This window comes from Balaenoptera ricei, chromosome 8 (assembly GCF_028023285.1).
Source record: "Balaenoptera ricei isolate mBalRic1 chromosome 8, mBalRic1.hap2, whole genome shotgun sequence".
In the NCBI taxonomy this organism is placed as follows: domain Eukaryota; kingdom Metazoa; phylum Chordata; class Mammalia; order Artiodactyla; family Balaenopteridae; genus Balaenoptera; species Balaenoptera ricei.
Window position 1 is genome coordinate 9775905 of NC_082646.1, and position 12369 is coordinate 9788273.

The 12369-nt window shown below is 48.1% G+C and overlaps 1 protein-coding gene across 1 annotated transcript in view; it reads left to right on the forward strand.

Annotated features, from left to right (window-relative positions):
• Window positions 1-3894: 3894 nt before the first annotated feature.
• The window catches only part of CLMP (CXADR like membrane protein), a 91439-nt gene continuing 82964 nt past the window's right edge, over window positions 3895-12369 (forward strand). Inside the window, exon 1 of the mRNA XM_059930174.1 lies at window positions 3895-4227. Coding sequence (XP_059786157.1) covers window positions 4200-4227 — 28 coding nt within the window. The 5' untranslated portion in view covers window positions 3895-4199. The remainder of the gene's footprint in view (window positions 4228-12369) is intronic.

Genomic DNA, 12369 nt, shown 5'->3' on the forward strand with positions numbered 1-12369 from the left:
TCTTTCCCTTCCTGACAAGTTAACTTACTTGACTTCCTAGTAAGCATTACCTTCAAAAGACAGTGAGGGCTTTCAATCTTCTAACTTTAAATCTTGGCTCAGTCACTTACTAACCATGGAATGATATGCAATTTATTTACTCTCTCTGAACCTTAGTGCCCTCATTGTAATATCGTAGAGTGAGGCTTATTGATGACACTTCTAATCCCTGGAACATAGTAGAAGGTCTATAAATTGTAGCTTTAATCTTAGCATATATAACAATAGATTAGATCACTTAACTCTATCTTTGGTGCTGCTTATCTTCCACTCCCTCTCCCGCCCACAATGACCACTGGATGTTTAACCTGGCTTAACTTTCTCCCAAATATCTTCTATGTTGGATTTACTGCCCTCACCTCATCTCCCCATTTAACGCAGTAGGTTCTAACCAGTTTCTCTGCTTCAGGTTTTTCTTCCCATGCTTCACGCACACCCCGTGGTGGCTCTGGAATTCCTATAGAGAAGAGGTTAGGGTGGCGCTCTGGCTCCACACAGAGTGGGGAGGATCAGGGACTTGTCTCGAAGCTGCATATTCATATCACTTTACAAAAGGTTGAGGAAATGTAATTGTTTCTATTAAAGCATGGGGCCAGGGAGCTTGATGGATAAGAAAGTGTACTAAAGCTCTCCACCCTTGGCCAGCCCTTGGAGTCACCTCTGGGCACTGCCACCTTATATCTCTTAAAGTATGGTTCTCATCAAGGTCCATTTTGCTAAAATTTTTTCAGTGAGTCTGGAGAAGGTGTAGAACAAGTTCCAGAATCCTTTGCCTCACATTCAGGACTCTTCACAATTTTGCTGCAGGCTAACTGTTCCAAGCCATTTTGCACCAACACCAATTTTTCATTTCATGGATTTCATTCCATTCAATACCCCCTGCGTACACCACAGCTACTCCTAACTCCATGTCTGTGTCCAGGAGTGCCCCCCCTCCCAGTGCTCCTCCCATCTAGTGAAATTCTCTCCATCCCCCAAAGCCTGGCTCGAGAAGTGTTCTCCCGAAGAACCTTCACAGCCACGACAGCCTACAGTGCTCCCTCCCTTCCTGGAATTCTCAGTGTTTCTTATCGTCAGGATAATTTATTCTGGCACTTAATTACGTAACTTTCGTGCTTGTTGTGGAAAGATTTCGCATGTTGATGTTTTCTCTCTCACTGGACTGAGAGGTCCATTTAGGGTAAAGACTGCCGGTACCTCTTTGGATCCCAGCCCAATCAGTGTGGGACACAGCGTAGGTAGGTAATGTGTTTCTGAGTTGTGAGCCATCCCCAGGGGCACTGGGGCACTCTTCTGGCTCACAGATGCCTGGTAAAAGAAAGGAGGCTTCAGATTCAGGGACAGTCATCTCCAGAGACCCAAGGACTCTCCCCAAGGAGTCTATGCCCAATATATACTGGCTATAAGACTTCAGACCTGGGGGAACTGAGTGTTTATGACCCAATCTCAGCAAAAATCATATGAAATTGGCATTTCCTATGCTGGTGACTGACTAACAACTTGGAGCTGAAGGTGTCTTATTATCTTCAGCCTGAGCAATGTGGGTTTAAACACATGTCTGTTTACACCTGCATACATCTGTCTTCATGTGCACACCAGCCCTCACGCAATACATGGTGTCACCAGGTTCATGAGAAAGGCCACCAGCGATGGAGGAGTAGAGATGGGGCTTTAAAACTTTTACAAAAATATCTCTTTTAGAAAGAAATAAAAAGTAGAAATCTGGGGTGAAGTGTATACAAGGATTTTTTGTACTATTTTTGCAACTTTTCTCTAAGTCTGAAAATATATCAAAATATTAAATAAAATTTTAAGACAGAGATGACAAAAAGTCACCTTCTCTGTACAGTTTCCCTCCTACCTTCCTCAGCCTTTAAGAGAATTAACATTTTTTCAACACATTCATATGTTAATTATAGTTATGAATATTTCTATTTCTCCTATTACAGAAGAAGTATAAAATGGAAAAAAGTAGTCAGAGACTTTTAAAATGTTTTATTTTTAATATTAATAATAATACATTAGAATATTAATATTGGAATAGAAGAGTTTTAATATTTTGTGATCTGGGGCATGATATTTAACCTCTCTAGGTTACAGTTTCTTCATCTTTAAAATGGAATCAAAACTGCCTATCCCTTAGCATTATCATAAGAATTAATAAAATGATAAATATTAAATAATTAATACGCTTCCTGGTCCATAGTTGATGCCAAGATATACTAGTTCCAAATGTTTAAGAAATGTCAGTAACCAAGTTCTACTCACTTTGTGTCCTCAACACCTAAAAAAACATCTGGCACAGAGTAGATGCATAATAAATAGTTATTGAAAAAAGGGTGGGGGCGAGGAGAGAGGGAAAAAATGCCGGAATTCCACTCAAGCAACTCTCACAGCTGATCCCAAAGCCCCAAGAGCAGCCCTTGCTTTTGTTACCCCTCTGAAGGACCTGGTGAGAGTGCCATCACCTCTCCAGGCCTGTGCTTTCCTCACTTATGAGATGGGGTTGGTTTCATTACACCGGAAAAGACTAGCTAATTAGAAAGGACCGTACAGCTCCGGCATCTAAGGCCCCTGGAGCGAGGATTGGGCAAACGAGCTTGAAAGTGTGATGGCGCAGCCTGCCTCGCCGCCGAAGGCTGGCCCCAGCTCCCCTCGCGGGCGCGGGTCAGGTCGTGCCTCCGTCTGGCTGAAGCAGCAGCCCCCGCTCCGGGGACGTCCGGAGCCCGGGCACCAGAGAGTGCAGGTCCAGGCTTTCTCGGGGCCTCAGGACAGTTGAGACCTGTGCGTGGCCGTCGCTGCCCTTTCCTTCTCTAGTCCCCTCCCGCCACCGCCGAGCAGCAGGGTCCTGGTAGACACAACCCCAGGCGCCGACCCGGGAGCTCGCGGGCGGCCCTCCGCGGGCCTCCTTGGCGGGGCCCCTCGCACAGAGGAGGGAACCCGTGCCCTCTGCCTTCTCTCCTGAAAGGAGGTGATGCCTGTTTTGTCCAGGGCCACGTGCAGGGAGGTCAGCTCCAGGACTTCCTGACGGACTCCTTTCTACAGAGTTGTGAACCCCACTCCCCCGGGGGGATGGCTCGCTTAGCTCGGCCGGATCCGAGGAGGGGGCTGCTGTGGTTACCGCCGAGGGAGAAACAGCGAGGGCGAAAGGCCGACGGAAAGGCTGTGGACCCCAAACAGGCCGTGAAGTCAGGAGCGCCCGACCAGACCCGTTGCTTGACGGTCCCGGCTGTCACTTTCAGGCTGGGCTGTCTGCACGGTGGTCTGGAGTTTCACCCCGACTACGACGTGGCAGAGAGGGCGGAGGAGAGGAGAAAAGAGGAATGAGGAAGGAAAGGAGAGGAGGGAGGAGGTGAGAGAGGAGAGGCGAGGAGAATGCAAACGCGAGAGAAATGGAGAGAGGAGATGGAAGAGGAGAAATCGCAGATTTGTGCGGAAGCAGAGCGTGTGTGCGCGAGAAAAAGATGCGAGAGAGAAGTGGAGAGAAGGACGAAGTGAGGACGGAGACCGAGGAGGCTGACAAGGCCTCATCCTCGCTCGTGGCCAAGTGTCCCCGGCTCTCTCCTACAGCGTCGACCCCGCAGCGAGCGCCGGGCGCGACCACCGGCCTCCAAGCGGCCGCATCCCCTCTCCTCCCTCCAGCCGCCGGCGGAGCCCCGCGGGCCCGACCCCCGCGGCTGCCCGGCCGGCGCCCCGCGCGCCCCGAGCGCTGGGAGGGAGGGAGGGAGCAGCGAGCGAGCGAGCGAGCGAGGGAGGGAGGGGCTGCCGGTGGGAGGCAACCATGTGGTTCCAGCTCACTCTATTTCCACCCCCACCTCTCTTTCTTCACTCCTTTTTCTTTCCAAACAGGGAAAAGTGTTCCACGAAGCGGTAGGGTCTTTCCGCCTCGCCTTTTCCCCGCTGACCTGGGTCCCCGCTCGCGTCCGAGTGCCAGCTGGTGGGGCGAGCGCTGGAAGCCCGTCTGCGCCCGTTGCGGGGATCCCGGAGCTGGGCGCGGGGCGCGAGGCGTGGGGCCGCTCCCGCGCCGGCACATGGCTGCAGCCGCCCCGCGCGCACCCCGAGGTGCCGCGCCCAGCTCGCCCGAGGTCCGTCGCCTGAGCCCGCCCGCCCCGGAGCCAAGCAGCGGCTGAGCGGGGAGGAGCCCGCGCCCGGGGATCGGGATGATCTCCCTCGTCCTGCTCGGGCTAGGTGAGTGCCTGGGGAGGGCGGGTGGCCCCGGGCACACACTGTCCCGCACCCGGGCCGCGACGCGGGCTCCGAACGGTTGTCCCCGCGGCCCCCGGAGTGAGCCGGACGCCTGTGTCCCTGCCTCCCGGCCAGGGAGGAACACATCTGGCAGCGCAGGGCCGCCCAGTCGGCCATCGAAAACGTCTTGCACATCTGGGCCCTGGAGCAGCCTTGGGCGTTGGGGTGTTTCCTGGTTGAGTTTGGCCGAGAACCGCTTGGTGTGGCGGGTGCTTTCGGGGGTGGTGTTTAGTTTCAGGAGTATCTGGGGAAACTGGAGAATTGGGGGAGGGAAGGTATTATTCAGGAATTTTTGTGCCAGTTTCCTGAGGGTGGGGGGAGCTTTTTCGTTTCAAACAGGCGCCTGGAGGGCGCAGATTAGAAACAGATGTGTTGGAGGGTAAGCGAAAGGGAGTGGGAGAAGAGAGGGGGAGAGGAAAGCAGGAGAGGGGAAAGGGCAGAGCACCAGGAGGACCAGGAAGGTGCGGACAGACTGGGAGGGACGAAGAGGGGAAGGGAAAGGGCTGGGAGGGAGAGAGGAAAGAGGAGGAGGGATGTGAGGCAGAACAGCAAGACTGAGACAGACTGATCAAGACAGAGAAAAATGGAGCGGAGGAGAGAATAGAGGGAAACAGGTTCTGGGGCCAAGAGAAGTGCTGCCCTGCGTGTCCCTTCTGGGTGTCACCCAGGCAGGACTCCTGAGGCCTCAGAGGCCCTAAGGCATAGACTCACCCGGGCTGGAAGCAGGCAAGTTTACAGGACAGGGCAGGACAGTGCCCATCAAGGATGTGTGGGCAAGAGCTGACAGGAGGGAGATGCACCAGGGCAGGGAAGGCCGACTGCGGAGCTGAAGAAGAGTCATGATAGGCACCAGGGAAGCGTGGGCTACACCTAGAGCCGGGACCAAATGTGAGCCTGAGTTCAGAAAACCAAAGAGCCAGCAGGCGTGGTAAAGGGAGCGCTGCCCTGGAGCCCAGGCCAGGTGAGGACTGGTCCCGGTTTTGAACTGACTCGCTGGGTGATCTTGGACCACTTACCCACTACCAGGCCTTCAGTTCCCTTAGCTCCAAAACAAGCAAATGAGATGATTCCTAAGTCCCTTCTGGCTCTGACAGCCTTAAACACCAGGAGTTTGTCAGGGACCTAATGGATAGAAAACCCCCCAAACAAAAGTGAAGAGGCACTAAAAACTCCCTCTGAATTAGATGTCTAGAGCTCTCTGTCTCTCTTTTTGAAACCTTACAAACCAACTAGGCCTTATACATGCCTACCTAGGCCAGCCTCAGGCCAACAATAACTCTTCACCCAGGTTAGAGGAATGAAACAGGTGGATTAACCTAAACTATTGCTCAAGTAGGGCAGGTGAGGAGCCACGATTTTCTAAGCTCTTTTAAATACCAGCCAAGTATTGCAGTACCACTCCTGAGCACAGCTGGCATATCTGGATGGCACCTTTACTGGCCTCTACCCCTAAGCCACCAACCACCCGATGTCAGTAGGCTCAAATGTCAGAGCAGCCTTATGAAAAGCAGCTGGAACTCATTGAGTACTTATTATGCTGAGCATGTTATACGGGCTATCTTGTTAACTCATTTATTCTTCACGCCAGCCCTATTGGCCACCCACTATTATTACCCTGGTTTTACAGGTGAAGAAAACCAGATGTAAAGAGGTCAGGTAACTTGCTCAAAGCTGTAAGCTCCTAGTTAGCAGAGATAGGATTTGAATGCAGGTTGTTTGCTTGCTGAACCGCCATGTATAGAGTCTGCCGGCACCACAGAAGGACTCTTAAAGATGTTCTCTGCATTGAGATCCAGTTCAGTCCTATTCATGGAGCAGGAAATGTCAGCGAGATCCTGCCCCGTGGGAGGAGCCTGGGAAAGGGAAACAAAACTAAGAGTGTTTGAGCACCTGCTCTACACCAGCCCCATTTGGGCACAGTTTCTGGTGGAAAGTGACTTTGGCCCACATGGTCAGTTGAAATCAGCTGGCTTTGATGATGGTCAACGTCTTAGTTCGTGAGAAAGAGGAACAGACCAAGACATGGATCAAAAGATGTCATTGGTTCCTTAGCCATTTTTTATTGAGTGCCTACTATGTGTATCATTCCTCTGGTGAGAATATCATCTGTTGGGTTGATGTCTTTCTCATAGAAGTTGTCTCTCATGATATCTTTTTTGGGAGGGTTCTGTCTTTATAAAATTGTTACAAACCAAATGCCATGTAGAAGAGAAAAAGTGGACCACTGACTTAGAAATTCTCCATAACTGGATGTTCATCTACTATTCACCTAACAGTAGGATGTTCACCTACTATTAAGCTTTTGCCACATCAATGCCCTTGTCAGATGTACTCAGACACATGACATCCCAGCTCTCAATTGAATAAACTGTTGAAGTAAGAAGTCACAGTGGAGATGAGTTGAAGGGTCAGGACAAGAGACAGTGCAGGAAACCTGAGATGAGGTTGGAGAGCCAGAGAGCAGCATGTGAGGGGAGCAGCGCTGAAGGAGCTGAAATCCCTGCATGGGTCAGCAGCCCCTGGGGAACCACTCCCGTGGGCTGGATTAGCCTTATTTGCAAAGTGGTTTTGAGCCCTGGGATGCCTGGGCGGGCACTCTTTAGGAAAGCCAGAAGGAAAAGCCCTCAGTGTTGCCCGAATCCTAAAATCATCTCCTGCTCCCTGAAAGGAATAGATCCAGGGTGGCTTCTGGCCACTGCTAGCGTGATTTCTGGCCTCTTTTTTCTAGAGAAAGCGCAGTATTGAAAGGGAGTCAGGAGGGCTAAGAGTTCATAGTCTGAACAAGGATGGGCCAGTTGACTCCTTGCTTTCTGGACCCGCCAGTGAGTGAAATCGAATGTCCCGCCTTTCTGATGTGAAGGAAAAGGAATGCTCTGAGCCCCACGGAGGAGAAACAAGGGGGACTTCATGGGTTCCCCCAGCCCCTCCTCTGACCACCACCTCTCCCCTTCCCCTGTTGCTTCGGTCTCATTATCCTACCTGAACTTCTTCCTGGACTTCTGTAATAGCTGCCACGTGGTCTCCTTCCCAAACTCTCTCTTCCCTTCCTACATACTGCTACCCGAGTAACCTCGTGAAACAGCTGGTATAAGGCAAGAATTTGGATTAGGAATCTGGCAAGCTCTCTGGGTTCCTTGACTGCAGAATGGGGGTGGAGGGATTTTGAATTCACATTCTCTCTGATTCCATGATCTTACTCTGCTCTTCCATAAACTTTTAGTAGTCTCCATTGCCTATAATGTCAAGTATAAACACTTCATTCTCATATTAAGGATTTTACACAGTATCATTCACAACTCCCCCCCCCCCCCAACAACTCTCCAAGAAACCTGGATTACTTCCTGTACTCAAACCATGCCCCATGCTTCTTTCTGACTCTATGCTTTTGTTTATGATAATCCCTCCACCAAAAATGCCCTCTTACTCTCCACCCTTACAGATTGTTGACCCTCCAGATCAAAATCCTGTTCACTCTCCAAGTCTCACCTCAAGTACCACTTCCTCCATACACCTGTCCATGATTTCACCAACAGAATGTACTTTTTTCCTTCCTTTGAATCCCAATAGCCGTTCTATTATGCTACTTTGTATTACAGCCATCTGAATACTTACCTAACACTCCAGTTAGAGTGTAAGGTCCATGCCTCATTCATCTGGGTACCACTTTTAGTACCTAGCAGAAACTAAAAGCTTGCGAAGTATCTGTTAAAATAATTGGCTATTTGAAACATTTGGAACATTTAAGGTCAAGAGAGGTGAAAGATCTGGAGTATTATTACTTTTTGACTGTGGAACAACACAATTGTGAGGAGCCCAGTTTTAACTGTTTGCTTTTATGCTGCCTTGTCCATTAAGGCAAACACGAGTACTGTTTTGTTTTCTTTTTTTAAACTTTGGGTTTATTTATTTAATTAATTTATTTATTTATGGCTGTGTTGGGTCTTCGTTTCTGTGCGAGGGCTTTCTATAGTTGTGGCAAGTGGGGGTCACTCTTCATCGCGGTGCACAGGCCTCTCATTATCGCGGCCTCTCTTGTTGCGGAGCACAGGCCCCAGACGCGCAGGCTCAGTAGTTGTGGCTCACGGGCCCAGTTGCTCCGCGGCATGTGGGATCTTCCCAGACCAGGGCTCGAACCCGTGTCCCCTGCATTGGCAGGCAAATTCTCAACCACTGCGCCACCAGGGAAGCCCAGTACTGTTTTTAAAAAAATTATGCATAGAACATTACATGGACAAGGACCAGATAATACATTTGTTATACAAACTTATATATCAAGTACATTAGTACCAGACATTAACAATAGAATTCATTGAAACTTTTGCCAGGATTGGGAAAGAGCTTTGTTTCCAAAAAAATGAGTTTGAGGAGTGCTTGAATGCTTGGCCCACTGGCCTGTGGTTTAATGACAGGTCTCAGTAGGATTCCATGTCCTTCCCTCATCTTCCCACATTAATGGTGATGGTTATAATATAGAAACATTCCCGGTAGGCTCATATCTTGTCTCATTCAATTTTTATCTTTTGCCCAGCTGGGCAAAGTACACATGAGTATATTTCATAAATGTACCTAATGATGATGAACTAGACAGACATTTTTAAAAGGTAGAATCAAAGATTAGCAGACATGGGGAAAAGCTAAGACACTGTCTAAATCAGTGGTTCTTAAAATTTTTAATCCCAGACCCCTCTGAGAATCCAGTGAAAACCCTGAATCCACTTCTTAGAAAAAGACACATACACATCAAATTTTCCTATAACTTCTAGGGGTTCATTGACCTCCTGATACCGTTCCTTGGAACCCAACTAAATCCTTGATCTAAACCTACCCCTTCTTTTATGATGAAGAAAGAACCAAAGTTCAGAGAGATTTGGCTAAAGTTAAACAGGTTGCTTAGTAGAAGGGCCAAGACAAGACCCCCTAACTCCATAATCTGTCCTATCACACATTCTGGAAGTGGAAAATCTCTCTCCCTCCTTTTCAGCTCATGTAGTTAAGCTCCAAGATCACAGTTGCTCTTCAGATGCTTCAGTTAAATGTAGTCAGTGCTGAATAATTGCCATTGGTTTTATGTTGAGAAATTGCCTGAAAAATAGGGCCGATGTCATAACATTTCAGTTTAGCCATCATAACTAGAAATCCTGGAAACTTCTGCAGTGCCTTGTATAATGTCTGGTATATTCAGGAAAAAGGGATTATACCCAAAGTCCTAAAGGTGTAGGTGTGCCTACAAGGAATAGAATGGGAAATCAATAGCTCTAGCTCCTTCATAATTTTGCTGGGTTATTCTGGGCAAGTCATTACTATTCTGAGCCTCAATTTCTTTCTCTGTGAAACGAGATTACTAGACTCAGGTTATCTCTATGTTTCCTTATACCATTAACGTTCTCTGGTTTTTTTATAATTCTGAGAATTTTCCAGCTGGTCCAGATGTGGCTGTGATCAGAACACACGGGTGTTACCATGCTTATCTGATTTTTTTCAGCCACTGAGCCCTCATGGCAATAGGTAGCATATGATTATGAATCCAGCACGGCTGGCTGCCTAATGTGAAGAGAGCAGTAGCGACTCCATCCTGGGTCTGCACTGGGGCACTGATAGCCAGGCGGCATCATTCAAGGTCAGGGTAGATGGCCAGAGACCTCTGCCCTAGAAGTTTAGTACCTGAAATACTCACCGAAAGGACCTCATCCTGAGCAGAGTTACCTACAAAACGACCCCAAGCATGGACACCCAGGGTAGACTTCTGAGTAGAGGGTCTATTGTATGAAACTGTTTGCAGGCATTAGCATTTCCTTCAGTTTTTAAAATTAAGGCATAATTTACATACAGTAAAGTGCACCCACTAAGTGTGTAGCTTAATGAATTCCTTGCATGGATTTGAACTTGTGGTTGGGTTTTGAAATATGAATTGTGTATTATTAGCTCACTCATAGTACCTGAGGGAGAATTATGTGGGTAGGATTATTATGGCAGTAGAATTTATTGCTAACATTTGCACAAAGTTTTACAGTTTACAAAATATATTAACATACCTTATCTCATTCTCAAATCACTCTTTGAGAGTAAATGTCATTATTATGCCACTTTACAGGTAAATAAACTGAGGCCTAGAGAAATAAAGTGAGTTTCTCGAGATTACCCTCTTAGTAAATAGTTGAGCCAGGACACCGACCCAACATTTTGGATTCCAAAAACTATTTGCTTTCCAATTATCAGGAGGCACATAGTTATTCTGAAATCAAGGCTTCTGTGTTACCAAGAAGAGAGGATCAGGCTGAAGCAAGGCTTCATTTACAGGATTCCAAACGATAAATCCCACAGTGGAAAATTTGGTTAGAACATTTATCACCCCCTACCCCCCACTCCATTCAAATTGTTAAGAAATGGTTCGTTTGGGTTAATGTCTATTGTTTATAACCCAGAATTACTATGTATGTCGTACATGGGTTACTAGTTCCGTCTAACGAATCAGAAGACTCTCATAGTTGTGGAGACCTCGCCTTGCTTTGGGGTTGGTTGCGTGAGCTCCTTATTAGTCCTGAGGCTATGGATGGTGAGTGTATTGGCTACAACTCACCCTATATGTTGCCTTTTGTAATTAAATTCCTCTTTTCAGCAGTTTTGACTTCTTCCCAAAGAAGAATGCAGACTGTACCAAAAAAAAAAAAAAAAAAAAAAAATCTGGTTATCTGAGCTTCCTAACTGTCTAGATTCTGGGAAAATAAGTTTATTTCCTTTGGCACCACATAGACCAGAATGGGGAAGAATGCTGAAATCAAACAACCTTTATTTTGTTAGTGACAGTGGTTGGATCACTGTGTGTGGAGCCTCGGCCAGAGTCTGCTGGTGATAAGACTGAAGGCTACTTTGTTTCCATGGGACGCAGGGGAGAAAGCCGCTGCCTTTGTGCCCACACTGAGAAGGGAACATGGGCAGCGTCTTCCGAGGTTGGTGTGGAATATGGGAGGTCTTTCTGAAGCAAGGCAGCAAGGGGATCTGGAGAGTTCAGGTCACGAAAGGCGACAGGGGAGAAGATAGAGGAGCAGGAGGAAGAGGAAGGCATAGAAATAGAAAGCAGAGGATGCAAAAGCTAAAAGCTCGGCCCTCCCGGCATTCACAGAGCAGCTTCTCTGAGCTCTTTCTACTTCACGGAGAGCAGCAGCAGCTTTCAGGAGCTTCCAGGGACTTTCATGTGTGTCCCATAACATTTTCGACATCATTCATGCACCCTCACTCACAAAACAATTAGAGAAGGGGGACTCCTTCTGTAGTTCAGGCCCTGTGCTAGGCTCTCAGATGCCACTGATACGGAACACAGTTTCCACCATCTAAGAACTCAGCCCAGTGGGGCGACATAGTCCTAAACAAGGAATTGCAGATATATGAGAGTGCTGTCCTCAAGGAAGGTACCAGGGTTTCTAGGAGTCCCGGGGAGGTAGCAACTCAATCCTGTGCCGTCTCACGGAGATGGGCTGTGTCTTCCCACGTGCATCTTCAGGACGGTGGCTCATGTTCCCCTGTCACCCACAGCACTTGCACATTAGTGGGGCTGGTGCTAAATAAACAGCTGGTGGGTTGATGGATCACCCCCATCGTCATCAGAAGGGACGGATTCAGTGCTGTGTGTCGTTGGCCTTCAGCCAGGTGCTTTCTGGAAGGACTGGACCTCCCGACATCCTTGCCTGTTGAAAGTTATGGTTCATTCTCCCTCACAACCTGCCAGTTACATAGCTGCCTCTGGTTCCTCGTCCCTCATGGGATGTTTATAAAAAGAAAAGAAAAGAAAAAGAGGAAGAAATACATCAGTGAATTTGGATCTCTTAATTAAGAACGGTGGTCTGGTCACCTGAGGTTTGAGTAATATTTGTCCACGTGGAAAGTGAACAGGATCAAGCCGAAAAGGAATTTTTTGCTCCAGAAGAAATCCGTTGTATTGAACAGGTTCAGCCCCTGACGTAATCTTTTGCTTCTTTTCTTGTTGGGAGGGTTGGGGTTGAGGGGGTGTCAAATCCTGGAGAGGGAGAGTGCTTTGCGACTTCATCGTTTAAATTTAGGCTTGGGTTTGTGGGGATCATTTTGACTTGG